General features: G+C 41.0%; 1 protein-coding gene across 1 annotated transcript in view; it reads left to right on the forward strand.

Annotated features, from left to right (window-relative positions):
- ITGA2 (integrin subunit alpha 2) overlaps positions 1-20222 on the forward strand; it is a 110858-nt gene that overhangs the window by 85345 nt on the left and 5291 nt on the right. The window contains exons 17-28 of the mRNA XM_059417106.1: positions 274-425; positions 2195-2305; positions 2877-2959; positions 3382-3523; positions 4845-4937; positions 5535-5611; positions 5699-5782; positions 9885-9987; positions 12067-12177; positions 13115-13219; positions 15061-15174; positions 18189-18278. Coding sequence (XP_059273089.1) covers positions 274-425; positions 2195-2305; positions 2877-2959; positions 3382-3523; positions 4845-4937; positions 5535-5611; positions 5699-5782; positions 9885-9987; positions 12067-12177; positions 13115-13219; positions 15061-15174; positions 18189-18278 — 1265 coding nt within the window. The remainder of the gene's footprint in view (positions 1-273; positions 426-2194; positions 2306-2876; positions 2960-3381; positions 3524-4844; positions 4938-5534; positions 5612-5698; positions 5783-9884; positions 9988-12066; positions 12178-13114; positions 13220-15060; positions 15175-18188; positions 18279-20222) is intronic.

Genomic DNA, 20222 nt, shown 5'->3' on the forward strand with positions numbered 1-20222 from the left:
ATTCCCTCAGATTTCCTGGGGGCAAGTCCATTTTGCTCTCCCCTCTTCAAGCTATGCTTCTTTGAATCGCCTCTCTCTCGAACCAGAGTCCCTACCTCACACCAGAGCCTGAATTGTAAGTGCCGTGGCTGTCCATGGCTCACAGTCCATCCATGGAAAGATTATTTTTATATTTTCTTGAAGTCCTTGACTTCACCCAGTAAAACACAGTAAGGTAGGGATGGTTTTTTGGTAAAGGTTTATTTGCAATAACATTTGTGATTTTTGTCATAGCTATTGTATACAACATCACAATTGATGCAAACCTGTACTCATCCAGAGTAACCTCCAGGGGCTTATTTAAAGAAAACAATGAAAGGTGCTTGCAGAAGAATATGCTGGTGAGTCAAGCACAGAGCTGCACTGAGTACACCATCCACATACAGGTGAGGCCTCCGTCCTCGAGCTCATCTTTTCCTCTGAATGACTAATGAACGGTCAATGTCTAAAAAGGGAGCTTAGGAATTAGAAAATGCCCGTCCTTCTAATTAATCCTCTTCATGTCTAATTGCATGAGTAGGAAATCCTATTCTTGATGCTAGTACATGGTTCCTTCTACTAATATGTTACTGGCGTGAAATTTTATTTGGGATTGCAACCGAAAGGCTAAAAATAAGGTTCTTAAAGAAATCAAACATGGTGTTTTCTTTAACATTTAACAGGTAAAACTTTTAGTAGACTGCAAATTTTATTCTAGTATTTTCCTATCAGGGAAAATTTTTATTTTTAAGCTGCTGAAAAGGACAATTCCAATTGTGATTTCCACTATTGGTTTTAAATATAGGGAAGGATGAGGTAAAAATTATTTGCTCCAATCATATCCCATAGTTATGAGAGTTGACATGAATTTTGAAAATCTCACAAGTAGGAAAAATGCTTCTCAGGATTTCCAACAGAAAACTGATTTTATCAATTACATGACTATTTCCCTCCAGAACCATGAAATGGTGTTTCAAAGTGTGATTTCCTCAGGAAACCTTTTTAAAAAGATTTTTAAAAGCTCATCTTTAAAAGAGCTGCTTAAGAACTTTCATAGAACATGGTTCTCAGAGTTCAAGATGTGTAAGAATGCCAAGAGAACTTATAAGATGCATGTTCTGGGTTTCCACCACCAGAAATTTGGGTTTGAAGGTCCAAGGTATATACAGATTGAAGGAGTACTCCCAGATATTTTTGATATAGATGAATGATACAGAGATCACATATCAAAAACTACTAAATATTACTCTGGAAATATTAATTCTGTTAATAGAGGAATTAAAATCAATTGCATTGTTTAATTTCTTGTTCATGTTAAAGGCGTCTTGTTTATGAAGGCCTGGACCTTTTTTTGTTAAGAAGCCAATTACACACATTCTTTAAAGGGCTAAAAGCCAGCTCTCATTCCCTCCTGTTTTTGTGCTAAGTCATAGATCAAATGAAACCTGTAGTCCATTCTGGGGGAATGAAGTCAGCTGAGCTGTTGTTCACACATGTATCTTGTTCATGCTGATGTGTACTTGTGAAGTTTTTAAGATGATGTGTGTGATTTGGGTCAGTGCAAGAGATTTTGCTTCAGTTAACACACCATACTGGATATCAATCCCAAGCCCATCCTGTGGGCTAGGCTTACAGCCAGCTGAGCGCCCCCGACCCTTTATCCGGTTTTGTAGAGCAGAGTTAAGTTCTGACTAAGGAAGGGAGTTCTCTTGTCACTGCCTGATAGCCAGCCCTGAGCACCTTCCCATGTCAGGCATATGCCCTCCCAGAGACTTGGTCAGGATACCGAAGGACTCCTAAGTCTTGGCAGTAGGGCCTGGAAAGACCATAGCCGACAACCCAAGAGCTGTGTATTGTTATGACTTCTAAGTATTAAAACTGGGCATAGCCTCTAAATGTTTATAGATTATGTATGAATAACAAGATTACTGGTGAGCTTAACTAAGAATTGCTGCTTCAGATTTTTACTGAATCCAAGTCTCTAAGCGTTTTGGTAGTGGAGAGGCTAAGGGCAGAATTAAGACAGAAGAGAAGCAAGAGTCTGAAAAATCCAAAACAAGGATATTCTCCATTATAGAGAGAGAACTGTGTCCTTAATTATGAACACACTGGTGGTCATATTCTTGTTTTGAAGCTGCTGTGCCCTAGTAAACTGCCTCACTGTTTGTGTGTGTAGAAGCCCTCTGACGTTGTCAGCTCTTTGGATCTGTGTGTGAACATCAGTCTGGAGAACCCTGGCACCAGCCCCGCCCTTGAAGCCTACTCTGAGAAGGCCAAGGTCTTCAGTGTAAGTGCGGTTTGCCCTTCCTAGAATTCAGACTGGCTAAGAAAGCTTCATGGTTGCTGCAGTCATGTTCGAAAGTCCATAGGACATAACTTTCCAAATACTTGTCTTCTACGTGAAATATTTTTATGTTCAAAGCTCATCAGCATGCAAGATCCGTGAAGGACAGGGACTTTTGTCTTCTTCACTGCACTATTCTCAGCCCTTTGAGCAGTGCCTGGCCCACCATAGGTGTTCAATAAATATTTGTTGAAGAAATAAATAACCATAAAGTCAAACACCTTGTGTTCACCACCCACGTAAAAAAATGTCACCAGAACCTATGTTCTCTGTGTCCCTCTCTTCCTCCATCACATCCACGTCCATCTCGCTCCCCCAAGCAAATCATCACCTTGAATTTGGTCTTTATTGTTGCTTTTCTTCCTATGTCACTAAACATATACATATTCCTAAAATGTTGTTTGGCTTTTTATGGTTTTGAGCTTTATATAAATAGAATAATTCTACATGTACTCTTCCACAGTCTGGTTTTTAACTTGAGCAAATGTGTGCGATTGTTTTTCCTTTTTTGTAGATCCCTTTCTACAAGGACTGTGGGGATGATGGAGTTTGTATCTCGGATCTAGTTCTAGATGTCCAACAACTGTCAGCTGCTCAGTAAGTCTGTTTGAGTTCAGGGTAAAATGTAGAAATAAGACATTAGACGTTTTATTCAAATGAATGTTTATGGAGATTTTTTTCCTACATGCACACAAAAAAAACCAATAACTAATAAAGACCTTTAAAATCTGAATTTCAATTTCTACCATCCATAAAGGAGTAAAACGGTAAGAAATCTCAAACCATTTGTATTTGGATGGTTCCTCTCCCTGCAGTGTTTAAGTTAAAATCAATGAAGGAGCAAATGTAATAGCCTTGACTTATTTGTCGTCTGAGTCATTTTACTATGAAGATGGCTTATTAAACAACTTTCTTAGTCCTCCAAATCTAAAGAGTTTTATCTTCTTATTTTTAAAATGAGTGAAGTATTTGAATACCAGCCTTTTTAACCTTTTTTTTTCCCTTTTTTCTTTTAACAGAGATCAACTCTTTATCATCAGCAACCAAAACAGAAGGTTAACATTTTCAGTAACACTGAAAAACAAAAGGGAAAGTGCATACAACACTAGAATTGTTGTTGATTTTTCAGAAAACTTGTTTTTTGCTTCCTGGTCCATGCCGGTAGGTGATGACACTCCGGGCTCCCTACTCTTGTGTTTCCTGCCTGATACTAATACCCATCTAGCTCACACTCACATCCCCATGTCCCATATGCTGTCTGAGGAAGTGCCTTACTCCTAAGTATGATCAGTCCTAACTTTGGGGCTCCCAACTAGTTAAACCACACGTGAGCGTAGCCCGGCTCTGTATCTAGACCAGTTCTGCTTCACAGCTTGGTCAATTTTTCCTCTGCCCTAAGACTTGGCCAGACACAACCATGACTCTTCTCCAGCCAGCTGTGGGATGAGGCTGCTGTGCCGCTGCACAGATGCTCTGAGCTGCACTTGCTCGGAGAAGTTAGAGTCCTATAGCCCAGGCCAAGCTTTGTAACCACAAGTCTTACTCCTGCCAAGATGCTGCATTCCAGCGAGGTCAGTTAATCATGTTGACTTGATCACTATACCAGGAACACACTTGGCCATGAGGGTCCTCTGGCCCCTCCGCTGCCACCAAGCAACGAAAGGGAGAGGAGCGACAAGCTGAGATTTCCCAAATTCACTACTTGATAAAAGGATCACAAATGGCTTCATCCAAGTTAAAGTCATCACGAACTTAACAGATTTAGTGTTCTAAATCTATTCTGACTTTGATGTTTCACTTTCCTGTGCCAAATGGGAACTTCTTATTTTAAAGAGAAAAAAAAAAAAAACAAAAAGAACGAAAAAAGATCCTTTAAAGTATTTAAAATATAAGCACCAACGTATGATTTGTTTTCTTCTCTTGAAAGTACAAATTTCAATTATTATTGAGAGAAAGGTATGTATTAAAGTCAACATCTTAAAATACTGGATTAAAGTTATTTTTGCTTCTGAAATATAAGAACTATGATTTACTTCTGGAGGAAAATTCCAGTATTTGACCTCACTTTTGGCTTATTGGGTGTCCTGCTTAGCAGTAAAAATAGTATACTAACTACCTGGACAATATGAGGTTTTGGTGTTTTTTTTTTTTAAGATTTTTATTTATTTGACACACAGAGAGAAAAATCACAAGTAGGCAGAGAGGCAGGCAGAGAGAGAGGAGGAAACAGCCTCCCCGCTGAGCAGAGAGCCCGATGTGGGACCAGATCCCTGGACCCTGAGATCATGACCTGAGCTGAAGGCAGAGACTTACCCCACTGAGCCACCCAGGTGCCTCCAATATGAGATTTTTAATATCAGGGACAATAAATTCATTGTGAACTAGCATTACTGCTAAAATGCCCTGTGGTTCATACATCCTTCAGCACATATGTGCACATGCACTCTACATATTAATTGATCGTTGTTTCTTTGGTCTCCAGGTTGATGGGACAGAAGTAACATGCCAGATTGCTTCATCTCAGAAGACTGTTACCTGTGATGTTGGCTACCCAGCTTTAAAGAGGGAGCAACAGGTACAACTTGCACTTCTTCCTCAAGTCCACACTAGCCCCTCCTCAGCACTAGTGTCACTCGCCACCATTCCGTCTTCGTTGTTGTTAGGTAACGTGATTTGACAGGTGTCACAAACTAACCAGCTGCATATTGCGAGGGAGTTTTGAAAATATCTGAATGTTTCAAGTTAGTAATAAAAGTGGGGTTTTCCCCCATGCAATTCATTTCAAAAGCATATAGAAGAGGGAGAGTTCTTTTTTTCCCTGACTACATTGAACAACACCAATCAGAGTACTGTAGAGAGTCATAGCTATCCCATGTTAACCCCTGGTGAGCAGATTTTCACATCAGCACAGAGCTTTCAAATTCTGACAAGGAGATATGCCTGTGATGTGATGATCTGTACACGTGACTCGAAAGATAGGCCCTCTAATTCTGAAAGCAAGGCATGCTAAAACAGAAAGGTAGATGAACAGATAGCCTACAAGTTTGAAAACTCAAGGCATATATAATTCAGAATGAAATTGGGGGAAGTTTGCTTTTTGGGGGAACTTTTTTTCTAATTAGTCCCTGAGTATGAATCCTCCCAGATTAATGAGTTTTAATTTTGTGCATAGGTGACTTTCACTATTAACTTTGACTTCAATCTTCAAAACCTTCAGAATCAGGCATCTGTCAGTTTCCAAGCCTTAAGGTAAAACATAATGAAGTCATGAATTGATGGTAGATGGGCTTTAATAATATTTCTCTTTAAGTAGTTTCCTAATGTTTGTTTCAATAGCGAAAGCCAGGAAGAAAGCAAAGCAGATAATTTGGTCAACTTCAAAATTCCTCTGCGGTATGATGCCGATATTCACATAACAAGGTAGGTTAAATGCTGAGTAGCCTCTGGCCACTGATATCACTCGGTGTATAACACATTTGGCTCGTGACTAAGGAGGTTAATTCTTAACTGGAAATTTTGAAGTACATATGTCCCCCTTGTCAACAAAAATGGAAGTCCTGGATAGGTCAGTCCTTAGGAAAACTTTGAGTTTATGGACAGGGACCAACCAAAAAAAAGCCAGAGGGGCAGCCCCTCTGCCACGTGCTGCAGGGAAAGACCTCTGTGGGCCCTCAGATGAGCTTCACACTTTCCCAAGGGGTCACAGAACTCTCTGGGCCCCGAGCAACTGCCACCACCCCCTTCTCCACACCTGCTCCCTATCATCCCTATGAGCTCACAAGCAGTAGCCTCATTCCTAAACACTGAAGCCCCATGCATATACTTTGCACATAGTAGGTCTACCACAAATAGAAAATCTTGTCATGGAAAATTAGTTTCTGGGTGGAAAATTCCTGACGTAATATATTAAGGGTTTCTTCCAACCAAGAGGAAACAAGGCATTTTCCAAAGGAGGTTGTCTATGAATCAGTGCTGTATTCCCCTTCTTGCCTGACCCGAGCAAGCAGAATGATGCTGGTTGGTACCAGCTACCTTGAATTGCTCGGAGGGACAGGTGTCGAGAAGTGGCGAACATGTGGAACACCAAAGCAGGAATAGGGTGTCGTATCACCTTGCCTCCTACCAAGAAGGGAGCGGGTTCATGGGTGCTGACACACTGAACCACAGCTATGCAGGAACACAGGCTGAAGGTGACGCCCACCTCCCAGCTTGGGAACCAGGACTCTCCACCTGGGGAGGCACGAGGGCAGCTTCCTAGCACGCACCAGTGCACTGCACTGTATTGCCAAAGAGCCCAATAGTGTTTAGGGACAGTGGCTTTCTCTGACATGCCACATTGCCCCAACCCCTAAAAGCATGGAACACATAGACTGTGCAGTAGGTCACTGAGCAAAAGAAAAAGGAAAATGTGTCGTTATGTCTAGAGCATGAGACACATGAGCAAAGATGAAAGAATGCTTCTATACTGAGTGAGCTGCAAACAGCAAAAGCAGAACAAAGTACAGCCCAAGTCTACCATCCCTGAAAAATTAATCAGCAACTGCAGATTGCAGAAGGACCCACAGTACTAAAAGAATGGAAGACCAGGGCATCCAGAGAGATTCTTATTACCACATTACCTGATTTTTTTTTCTTTCTACCTACATTGATTCTTACCCTAAATGCCGTTTTTTTTTTTTTAAATTTTATTTCTCCATTTGACAGACAGAGATCACGAGTAGGTAGAGAGGCAGGCAGAGAGAGAAGGGAAGCAGGCTCCCTGCTGAGCAGAGATCCCAAGACCCCAAGATCAGGACCTGAGCAGAGGCTTTAACCCACTGAGCCACCCAGGTGCCCCCTAAATGCTTTTTCTTAACACAGCCTTAATAGGATTCTACTCTCGCACCACAGCCAATTTTTCCACATGGTTTAACATGAAATAAATATAAGATTGAAAGGGGACTTCACTTTCAGTAACCTCTTAGCTCTGTAGTTTTTGTGATGGTAAACTGGACTTTAAGACCCTCGGGTATTCTTTAAAATACACCAAAAAGTTTTTTAAAAAGTTGATATGGAGAATTATGATGTGTAAACACTAAAATGGCTCCTAATCTCACCACCCAGATAATTCCTCTTGATTTTTTTTTTTTAAAGAAACCAAAACTCTAAACACTACAGGAAAATAAATGAAAAGTGAAGTTATCCCTCCCACCCCCTCTGGCCATTGCATAGATGACTCAGCTATTTTTCAGAATACCTTCCGATGCGAGATTTGTCTGTCTACCAGGATATATGTGTGACACACACACACTACGTGCTCACGTGAGTGCATGCATGTGCGTGGACACACACACACACACTCTTACCCGAATGGAATGACAAAATCCTTCTCCAACTTTTCTTTTTATATAATCTTAGAGAAGCTTTTATATCAGGACATACAGAACTAACTTACCCTATTCCTGACTAGATCATAATTTATGTAACCAGTTCACAACTAGTAAGATATTTAATAAGATAATGCAGATTTATTTTAACCATCGCAAGTACTATAAAAAAAAAATTTTCTTGAAAACTTTTTGAAAAAGTCCTCTCCAGTCATGGAATGTATCCCTTAGCAACCACTTTGATAAATGTGCAGTTATATTATGCAAACATTATGGGTGGAAATCATGATAGAATTATTTCTAAGCAGGAGCCCCCCCAAGCATAACTAACTGCTTATAAATAATTGATCATCCACACTTAAGTAACTTAAGGAAAACTTAAGTAACAAATGGAAAAAATGTTAGATCACTTTAAAATGCAAAATCAGAACATACTAATTTAGAAACTAACTCTTTAGGGGCTCACACAAAGGACTTCTAGAAGGTAAAGGGAATAATTCATGCAAATACAACCAGGCTTTCTGTTTCAAATTCTAGTCAGTATTCCCATTTTCCATGTAAGGCTGACAGATAATTGTTTCCTCTCTTCTACATAACCTTGACAAATGCTACATCTATTTGAGTCTCCTAGGGCATATTTTCCTTTTGAGCATTTGGAAAAGTTGTGTTTTTGGTTTTTTTGTTGTTGTTGTTTTGTTTAGCATTAAAAAAAGATAGGAGTTCTGAAGCCCAAAAAAGTATCTCAGAAAATGTCCTGTTCATTTTTTTTTAAGATTTTATTTATTTCACAGAGAGAGATCACAAGTAGGCAGAGAGGCAGGCAGAGAGAGAGGGGAGGAAGCAGGCCAAGCAGAGAGCCTGATGTGGGGCTTGATCTCAGGACCCTGAGATCATGACCTGAGCTGAAGGCAGAGGCTTAACCCACTGAGCCACCCAGGTGCCCCCTGTTCATTTTTTTTAAGGAAATAGTTAGCATCCTAGAATTATGATACATTGTCCAGGGGGAAGAAACCTGCTTTTTAGACTCCTATGTCTGTTACCTTCTCCCCCACACCGCACACAGTCCCAATGAATTTGGAACTCCCAATAAAGTTGTCCCGGTTGGAACCCAGCCTTAGACCCAGAAATAAGTGAGGAGGAAAGGGAAGGGTATCCAGTTATGCTCCCGTCTAAGTGTCCTGTGGGGGTTCCTCTAACCTGGTCCCCACTTCACCTGCAAACCTTACTTGACAACCCCCACCCCCCACCCAAGGAGAGAGATCAGGTCATCTGATAACTCTAAGTTTAGTCTGATAAAACCTCCGGGTCAGCCTTCATAAACATGGTCTCTACACTGGTCATGGAAACAGACTGACCAACCTCAATTCAGACCAAAAGCATGAGAGTTGGTTTGGAACTAGAGGAGGATAGGGAGAAGGAATAACAAGGTAAATGTATGCCCTATTTTACAATCATGCAGTACGAAATATTGCAGGAGCTAAAACCCAATACCCTATCATTGCATTTCAGCCACCCAAGCGGAAAATCCTCGGGTTTGTCAATCCATCCAATAAACCAGCACTAAGTGTGCACTGCATTAGCACACCAGTCAGTGCAATAGCAATCTTGAGTTCTAGCAGTTCTAAAGTAATACATTTGTACTTCTTTTAGAAACCATACTACTGGTAGACACAGAACACAAAGAATCTTATGGAGAGATCATGAAGGGATAGGTTTTTTTGTTGTTTTTTTTTTAATTTTTTTTAAAGATTTTTTTTTTTTTAAATTTATTTAGTCAGAGAGAGAGAGAGCAAGAGCGAGCACAGGCAGACAGAGTGGCAGGCAGAGCCAGAGGGAGAAGCAGGCTCCCTGTGGAGCAAGGAGCCCAATGCGGGACTCGATCCCAGGACGCCGGGATCATGACCTGAGCCGAAGGCAGCTGCCCAACCAACTGAGCCACCCTGGCGTCCCAAGGGATAGATAGGTTTTTAAAGGAATTTGTTTTAGCCTTGGAAACATCAGCCTACAAGTAGCATTTGTTTTCATTATGTCTTGATACCTAAATATAAACCTTGACTTGTAATATAAGCTAGAAGATATTTAAATAAAAGAGGTATTAAGGTGCGAGAACAAAAACAAAACTAAAAAATTTGACTTTTACAAACATTATTCAACAGATCCACCAACATAAATTTTTATGAAGTCTCCTCAGATGGGAATGTTCCTTCCGTCGTGCACAGTTTTGAAGATATTGGTCCAAAATTCATCTTCTCCATTAAGGTGGGTAAGCTTAGAATACTAAATCAGGAGGAAGGGGGGGGGGGGGAATGAGACCAGGAAGAGAAGTAAAAAGTGGAAATAGACCAGTGGTTCTCAAACTTGACCATCGTTAGAATCACCTGGAGAAAAGTTAAGACACATGTCATAGGATCCGTCCTCCGAGTTTCTGATTCAGTAGGTCTGTGGCGAGCCTAAAAATGTGAGTTTCTAACAAGTCCCCAGGTGTTGCTGCTGCTGCTGATCCCACTGCTGTACTTTGAGAACTTTGAGAACTAGGACTCTGCAAAAGTAAACAGCTGGGCTTTGTGCATAGCTATGTGTTCTGGGTAAAAAATAGATATATTTTGAAAGCAAATGTTCAATATTAATTAAGTATTAATATAATGGCATTACTATGGGCAAAAGTCTCTGGAATATAATTAAAATGCCAGTTTATCCTTGGAGACCACTTCTATTTGAGAAGTTAACCCTTTACATACAAATATCTTCAGTCAGTTTACATTGGCATTTATAAGCAATTATAATCTAAAGGTTGTTACCAATTATATAAAGAGAAATTTGTGGAAAATTGCAATTTTATAATAAATTATAGAAAATTTGAAAAGTAAAAAAAATCCATCCACTACCTTAAATGAATACCATTTTATTGTTTTACATTTCCTACTAGTCAGTTACATGGTTAGAACCCTGTGATTTGGTAATTAAAATAAAAAAAAAAGAAATCTTTTAAAGTCCCAATCTATGATCCAAATACTGGGATTTATAACATGTGACTAGTATTTGGCAATTATTTAACAGGATATTTAATCAATTATTAGTGACAATAAAGTAACATTATTCATAGGGTGTAATAAGTATCAGCACTTTGTATCAAATACATTATGTATATTGACCCATTTAATTTCCAGGTTAGTTATAAGATTGGTAGGATTATTATTCCTATGGTTATTTTAAGATTTTTATTTTTGAGTAATTTCTATACCTAGTGTGGAACTCAAACGCACAACCCCAAGATCCAGAGTTGCTTGCTGTCCTGAGCCAGCCAGGTACCCCCCAGGGTTGTTATTTAAAATGTTTAATAGGATTCAAGGAGGGCATGTATTGGAGCACTGAGTATTATATGCAAACAATAAATCATGGAACACTGCATCAAAAACTAATGACAGGGCACCTAGGTGGCTCAGTTGGTTAAGAAACTGCCTTCGGCTCAGTCATGATCCTGGGGTCCTGGGATCGAGTCCCGCATCGGGCTCCCTGCTCAGCAGGATGTCTGCTTCTCCCTCTGACCCTCCCCCATCTCATGTTGTCTCTCTCATTCTCTCTCTTCCAAATTAAAAAAAAAAAATCTTTAAAAACAAACAAAAAATAATGATGCACTGTATGGTGCATGGTGGTCAACATAAAAATTTTTTATACAAAATGTTTAATAAGGACACCTAGGTGGCTCAGTAGGTGAAGCATCTGCCTTCAGCTCAGGTCATGATCCCAGCGTCCTGGGACAGAGTTCCACAGAGGTTCCCTGCCCAGGGGGAAGCCTGCTTCTCCCTCTGCTGCTGCTCCTCACTCGTGCTCGTGAGCACACTCTCTATCTCTGACAAATAAAATCTTAAAAAGTATTTAACAACCTGTAGGACATGAGAACTGGCCTAGTAGAACAGACTTCCCACCAATAAGAACAAATCCTGTATCTGCACATACCCATTAAGTTGCTTATTCTTTTTTATTTTATGAATGAGGAAAACTGAGGCAAACAGACGTCCGGTGTCTTGCCCAATCCACGCTGCTCATCAGGGCCAGAGTGAGACTTCAGCCCTGGGAGCCCAACGTGACAGGGAATGTTTTTAACCAACTCCGAAGTCTTGAATTACTTAGCAGTTCACACTGGAGGGGCTGAGATTCTCCATGAAGAAGTGAGAGACAGACACCCGAGCATGACTCTGAAGTAACAAGGTTTACTTCCCAATGGACTCAGTGGTACCACTTAATAGTTGCCCTCCACCCACGCAGAGGTCACTGATCGTTTTCTCCGCAGCATGTGTGTGACGTAGCAAAACCAGATGCTTTCTTCACTCTGTGCAGGTGACGGCGGGGAGTGTTCCCGTGAGCATGGCATCTGTAACCATCCACATCCCTCGGGACACCAAAGGACAGAACCCGCTGATGTACCTGACTGGGGTGCACACAGATCAGGTAAAGGCAACGGAACTGCCTATAAAAGCGTGAATTTTCGATACGGAAATACCCCCTGAGATTAGGGTGATCATGCCTGATGTATGGATGGAAACCGAGAAGATAAATTGCATGCATCCTGAGTGCCAATTAACTAGCAAGTTAATTGCATAGAATTTCTTTTCTCAGTTTCTTATTAGAAGCAGGTTATTGTTATAAGGAAACAGTTACAGATGGCAGAAAATATTCTCAAAGCTCTGTTTTGGCCAGGTGAAGATCTGACCTTGTCAGCGTCCTATCTGTAAGAAGTTGGTTGCCTGCCACTGTGGGAGACTAGCTGGTCTTTAAGATGCCAGCCTGGACTTTCACCTGGTGGGGATCAACCCTGGCTTCTCGTTTTTATCGGCTGGGTTTCCTGCCCAACCTCAGGTCCACTCCCAGCCAATTAAATCAGAATCTTCAGGGCTAAGGCTCTAGCACCAAAGATTCCTTAAAAGGCCCCACTCCCTGGTAGTTCTCACACACAGCCCAGGCTGAGCAGCACTGTGGAGCCAATCCCCTGGCCATCGGCTCGGCCTTAGTCTGGCACTCAGAGCTAGCTCTCCAGAGGTGTTCTTCCTGTGGTGTGCACGGGTGACAACAGGAAATCAAAGTCTTAAAATGGTCCACAGAGAGCCCTGGTTTCAGTCCGTCTGTCTACTATTATCGCAAATGGTCTTATTACCTATCACACATACCGTGTAAGAACCAGCGCTGCCCATGGAGTTGCATTAGGAGGATGTGAATACTTCCAGGTTTCCGTGAATGATTACAGGAAGTGTGGCAGGGCTGGTGATGAGAGAGAAGCCCACAGTCCCTCCCTGGCCGCAACATGTGACCACGGGTTTTCCTAACATGTCAAAAGGAACATCAGAAATGATTTTGCTTCCTCATACTGATTTGAGGTCCTTCCTTATAGGCTGGCGACATCAGTTGTAATGCTGAAATAAATCCACTGAAAATAGGACACACATCTCCTTCTGTGTCTTTCAAGAATGAAAATTTCCGGCACATAAAAGAACTGGTGAGGACAGGTTAATGGGGTGACTATTTCTTTGGGTGATTCACTGTTGGTTCTAACTGGAAATCAATGCACTTCTTTTCTCCTATCACGCCATGTTACAGAATTTTCTCATTTTGGCTTTGATGGTCGGTACGAATCAAGATTTAGAAAATACAGTCTCAAATCTAGATTACTGGGATTATTCCTTATGCCGGTAATATAAAATTTCATGAAGTCAAGAGAGTTCTGTGTGAAACTATGGTAGCAGGCATTCTGGAAGCATTGCGAGGGGCTATGAGGGAACTGCACACGTGCTTGGAAGGTGAAGTTCCTTTCATCTCCCTTCCACATGATCACCGGGGTTATTTCGCCACCAGAATGCCTCTCTGGCCATCCTTCTCAGTTTTCCAATATTTTACTATCTCCCGCTCCAGAGCGATGTGCCTTTCCTTGAGAAAGAGGCTAGTCTAGCATCTGTTATGGTGCTTGGCACGTATTAAGAACTCCAATAGTAAACCTTTAGCAAACAGCAAACTTAAGCAAACTGTAGTTCTCCTCTAAGAATGACATCGAAACTCTGGTTTTCACTTATTTAAATTGCTTTATTTTATGACAGAGGTGGGTAGGGATGTGGGAAAATAGAATGAAATCGTTTCTTTTTTATAGTGTAATTACGGTGTAAATAGGGCTTAAATCTAAACAGTAGTATGTAAAAATGCCCAGGAGAAACTCATGTCAGGGTATGCCAAAATATACTTCTGAGCCTTTTCCTTATTTTTATGAAAATGTTTTGATTTTGTAAAGATGGCAGCTGCTCACTGTGAACAACATAAAACACAAAACAACAAAGAAACTAAAGTCCTCTAAGAAATCTAATCACCGACCACTCAGTATTCAATGAACATCAACCTCTATACCTCTAAGTATTAATCCACTTCTAGATAAACCTATCCTGTTACATAAATGAACCCTGCTACCTTTTTTTAAAAAAATATGTCAATATATATATGTTTATAAAAAAATAAAAAATTAAAAAAATATGTCAATATAGCATTGACTTTTTTTTTTAATAGACTTAATTTTTTAGAGCAGATTTAGATTCACAGCACAACTGAGTGGAATGTACAGAAATTTCCCAACTACCTTTTGCCCCCCCATGTGGACAGCCTCCCGCTCTCCAAATCACCTCCCACATCAGAGTGGTCCAGCTGATGAACCTACGCTGTTGCATCATAATCACCCCAAGCCCATAGTTTACATTAGCGTCCACTCTCGGAGGTCAGACATTCTATGGGTTTTCACAAGTGTATAACGTGTATCCACAATTAGAGTATAATACAGAATTGTTTCACTGCCTTAAAACAACTCTGCACTCCATCTATTCATCCTTCCCTCCTCCCTAACCCTTAGCAACCATAATTATTTACTGTCAACTTCTTTTTTCATCTAAAAAATACATCTTTATCAATTATGTTTAATGACTAAATTGCACTGCGTTTTGTGCATGTACATTGAGTAATTTACCTAACTAGTACCTTACGGATAAACACAAATAATTTCATGGGGGGCTGGGGTGCTTTTACTCTCAGAAATAGTAATGCCACAAGTAGGCTTGACGTACTCTTGTCCACACATTTCTGGTAACAGCCATACAGACGGAAAATGGCTGGGCCAAAGAGTGTGCCCTTTTTACCTTTAGAGCCTAGGGTCACAACTTCCTGAAGAAGGGTTAGAAGGTTCAGGAGACTGTTTTCCTAGATCCTTCTCAGCACTAAGTTTTATCTATCGCCGTAAAATTTTAGCATTTACTTTGTTAAGCCCGTACTAACTCTTTCCTTTCACCTTTGACTCTACCCTGAAAGAACTGCAGAACGGCTTCGTGCAGTAATGTTACCTGCTGGCTGAAAGACCTTCAGGTCAAAGGAGAGTACTTCCTCAACGTATCGACCAGAATTTGGAACGGGACTTTTGCAGCAGTAAGTATAAGCTTTATGTGTTGGGCTTATCAATAGCAAGGATACATAAAGTTTCATTCTCAGTCAGTTCATACCCTTTGACAAAAGCAGTATTCTGGCTGATATCAGCAATGCCCAGATGACTCAGAGCAATTTTACTCTGGAAGGCAAGAGGCTTCTGCTCCCTTTCCAAAGCTTGCCCAACCTGGTTGTGCCTCGGCATCACCTGGGCTGCTTGTAAAGCATCAGCTTCATAGACTCTATGCCTCCCTACTACATCAGAATGTCTGAGATGTTGTCAGGATCCCCTGTGCTGTCCTGGGGCACAGTGGGCCATCTAGTTTGTCTTCGTCCTCGTGCCCTTGACATTTCTGCCTTCCTAGTCACTTCTAACACGCGCAAATTAAAGTACTCCTGTCTGTCTCCTTCCTTGAGCTTGCGGCTGACTGGTCTCAGCCCACCACGTAGATGAATCTTGCCATGGGAACTCTCTGCTCTCCTGTCTTACCCTTTGTCTGGTGAAGGTCCAGTGTACATACATCTTTTTTTAAGTCCTTGCCATCTCATGAAAAGTTTGAAGAAAGTGTCAAAACAATGTGTTTTTTCCATTTGGCAGGTGTGACTCTGCAGGAGTAATATCTGCCTTTAGCTGAGATTTTAGTAGCCAAAATCTCAGTCTGGCAAGAAAAATAGGATAGACAGGGCTCCTTAAAGCTGACTGCGTAAGTAGCTAGCTATTCATTTTCTCAACACTGGCTCTGATCAAGGCAGCAAAAAAAAAAAAAAAAAAAAAGTCTGAAACCTCCAGGGGTCCTCTTAGTTCTTGTGGATTTTTTAAAATAATGAATCTTCAAGGTGTTTCCTAACCATACTCTAGTCCCTATTTTCTAACCATTTCATGAGCTCTCCAACAACCCCATTCTCCCTGCTATGGGATTTTAGGATTAGAGAACTAAGTTCCCTCCAAACTTGTCCCTGGAACCAAAATATGAGCAATATTCTTGGATAAAGACCTAATAGAGAGAGGAACAGTGAAAGGCAGGGAGAGGAAGAGAGAAGTGGGAGAGTGTAGCAGAGAGGAACTGGGTTTTCCTCCTGCTTGCTTTTATTTTGCTGTTGGGTATACTCGCTTGCACGCCTTTCGGACCCCCCTAAACCCTGTTAGATGGGAAGCATGCGGCGAGTTACACCACTGTCCCAGCTGATGTAGTTCCGTGCCAGACTTCACCAACTGGTTCTTGTCTCCTTGGATTTGAGGAACAAATGTTTTCCTAGCAACCTCTGCCAGCTGGGAAGGAAAACTGACTGCTGCAAATCAAAATGCAATCATGCTGGCTCTGTAAAAAGCATTTGGTTTTCTTGAGTTTAAAACTACACTATTTTAACTGTACGACTTTTAAAAGTACCTTCCCAAAAGTTGTCAGGAGCAAATTTTCATTTCTAGGAGCAGATTCCTGAAGAAGCATATTTATGCTTTTTCAGTGGTTATGGATGAGCTGAAAAACCCCCATGAGAGTCCCTGTCGAGTCCCACACATCTTCCTCCTCCACGAAAGGTCAAATGTTTATTCCCACCTTGTTTTCAGCTATTTCAACAGTCAAATGGATGTTCTTAGGCCACCCAGGAGATCCCGTCTGAAATACAAATCTCGTTTCCTGTATTAGAGTCCATTAGCATAGTGCCTTCCACCCGGCAAGTGAACATTTCCATAATTTTGTCATAAAGTGATTGCTCAGGCCTCCACATGAACAGCATGGTTGGCCGTTGTTTGGAAGGCAAAGCTTCGAGAGTTCGAGCAGGTGTGTTCCTCCACTCTCCCAGGTCCGCGTGGGGTCACTACCACTGTTCACCCTGCAGGATACCGTGTGCACAGCTGTGCGAACGGGCAGGCTTGAGAGGGCAGATAGATCCGTGTTGTGCAGAAATTCTTTTTAGTCTACTGGGGCTGTGACACTAGCATCACTCAACGGCTACTTTTCTTCTGAAAGGAAACCATTATCAATACTGTGAATGTTTCCCCAACAATATGTGCTTAAGACACAAGGGTTCAGGCTTAACTTCTGATGCAATCTTCCATCTTGAGAAAATTAAAACTAATCACACTGAGCACGGGGAAAGGAAATAAATTGCTCACTTTTTGGATATGCCTTCTCTTTCTGCCTCCCAGATACCATTTAGCAGATTACCTCATGGAGTATGCTGAAACATGTGCCTTAGTAACCAGAAAAACTGAATCCTAGTAGCCAGAGCATAGAAAGGCAGTTCTCAAACCTGGCCATTGTATGCTATTTCAAAGTAAACATCTGTCCCAACATTTGCATTACAGAAAAAAACAAAATACACATCAATAATGTATCCACTGAAAAATCCCTTTTCTGTAACTAGATCCAGGAATACATGTAAAGCTATTTCATATTACATGGTTACCAGTAACAGTATAAAATGTGTCCTTCCTATATGCTGGCCCCAAATCCAGTATTTTATAGAAACACTTGGAGCAGGAAACCTGAAATTATTACTCATTATGTAGCTTGACAGAAGGTGCAGGGTGTCATGCATGGTCAAGTGTACTTTTACTGTTTTTAATCTTAGCTTCCATTATTTGACTTACTCAGGGAAATATATAAGACCTCAAGCCTGCCATTTTCCCTCACAATGCAAACTTCACAAAGTTTTTAAAAATCTGAACCATGATCTTTTCCAATTAAAAACTTCATTTCTAAATCCTGTTTTTCAGCCATTTTCAAGTTAGAATCACCTGGAGAGTGATTTTTATCTGCTGATGCCTTAACTTCACCCACCCAAGATTTGGTTTAATCTGCTATTAATGGCCCCCAAATCCACATGTTTTCAGTTCCCCAGCTGCTTCCCATGTGCGGTCCCACATAGATCACCGATTTAGGAACACAGATTCTTGGGGCTTCTTCATAGGTGCCTTTTGCTCTTGTCATTTTCCCGAAGGGAAATAAATAATAAACGTGCCAAAGTTGCGTGTGTTAACTTCTGTGAGGATAAAATCTATTTGTATGTTCCAGTCAACTTTCCAGACGGTACAGCTGACAGCATCTGCAGAAATTGACACCTATAACCCTCAGATATACGTGATCGAAGAAAATACAGTCACGGTAAGCACATCCTGTCACCCCAGCAGGACTAGTCTCGGACAGGCCTTTATTTCTGGAAACTTTAAGAGTAGTGGTTCTTCTCACCTATGTATCTGTAGGAGTTTCTTAGTGAAACTCTAAAAACCTGAGGTTTATTACATCAGGCTTAGTTGGCAAAGTCGTCTGCTACTCAAAAGTTCAGTGATGTATGTGCCCTCCACACTCCCCGCCCCCCCCCCCCCCCCCCCCCCCCCCCATGAAGCTGGATCAGAAGGGACAGTCCACTGCGAGGCCCAACAGAGGGGGTTCCTACTGTTTGTGGCTCCCTAATCCAGGCTTCAACCAGCCTGCTAGCTCTTCCTCTCTCTTCTTGCTCTCATGGCACAGTCTCCATCTTAGGCCAGGACATTCAAGTCATGCTTATTCGAATCACATTTTATTGTTTAAATAGAAGTGCTTAAGTATGCCTAATAAATAAAGCATTTATTAGAGGGTTTGGGGATTTTTTTTTTTTTTTTTTTTTTTTTTTTTTTTTTAGTATTCCTTATAGCTAGACACTGGCACTGTGTGAAGTGTCCATTCATTAGTTCTTATAGTCTAGAAAACTATAAATGTTCCCCTTGATTAAAAAAAGAAAAAGAAAAAAAGTCTTGCAAAGAAATGTACTTTCAGAGAAAACAAAGGCTCACTGTTCCAAGGGCTGGCACAGGACAACTTTCCTTTGCACTGAAACTCTGGTTGGAATAGGCCATATTTAGATATAGTGGGATTTCCAAGCTCAGCGAATCTGCTGGCAGAGCCCTGAGCATTTTCCTCCCAATGCTTTTGTTAACAGTTGGAAGCCCCAGTTTAAGACTCTGCCCCAAGACCAGCCTGGTAGCTGGCCTCAGTCCACTGTTGTAGCCATTAAAAAGCCAATGGCCTCTGAACTCTGGACCTCTCTCAATCCTTGAGAGTAGGACTCTCAGCACTGGTGTCCCACCCCAGTCCCAGGGGAAAGGATTCCAAGAGAAAGGATCCTGTTCAGCTCCTGGCGCACCACCCTGAGGAAAGGGCCGCACCCTCTCTTCAGAGGCTAGGGCATGGAAAAATTAGAAATGGAGCCAAAGGAAATGTGGACTTCAAATTCGAAATACTATGAACTTAGCAGTACTATAGATATTTTAAAAGTTCATTTTAGAAAAATGTAGTGTTCAGACTTGAACATCTGCTGAGGTCTTTATTTTTTTTTTTAGAAAATACTATTAATTTCAATTTTTAGTTAACTTATCTAACAATTAAAATAAACACTTTGGATCTTTTCTTGGTTTTCTCTTATCAATACTGATAAATACCAAAGGCCAACTATCACTTGTCTATGAAAATATATTTGGAATCCAAATAATCTGGGTAATTTTTTGAATAATACTTGGAATCCAGATAATAAACTGGCATATGCCTATAGATGGATGAGTGATTCTTAAATTTATTTGAATCCCAGTCCATTTAAAAATCTGAAACAAAAATTTTTATACTTGTGGATCCCTTTGAATCCATGGACCCCACCCTGGGAAATTCTGGAATGGACAGTAAAGGTATGACTGCCATTAAGCAGTAAAGTACAAATTCAGTTACTTTATTCCTAAATTGTAAAACCTTATTTTAGCTCTCGAAAATATAAATGAAAAGAAAAATAATTACCAAAAGTCAAGACAAAGTTCAGCCAACTCATAAATTCTGTGACAAGCAGCAGCACATCTGCCGCTGTAACAGTGTTAAATCAATCAATAAATTGGGTTTTGTCAACTTGTTTTCCCCAAAATGCAGCTCTTAATATTCTTAATTGTGGAGGAAATGGCAGTGATTCTTTCTGCAATTAAAAAAAGATACATAGGGCACCTGGGTGGCTCAGTGGGTTAAGCCGCTGCCTTCAGCTCAGGTCATGATCTCAGGGTCCTGGGATCGAGTCCCACATTGGGCTCTCTG

Source organism: Mustela nigripes, chromosome 12 (assembly GCF_022355385.1).
Source record: "Mustela nigripes isolate SB6536 chromosome 12, MUSNIG.SB6536, whole genome shotgun sequence".
Taxonomy (NCBI): Eukaryota; Metazoa; Chordata; class Mammalia; order Carnivora; family Mustelidae; genus Mustela; species Mustela nigripes.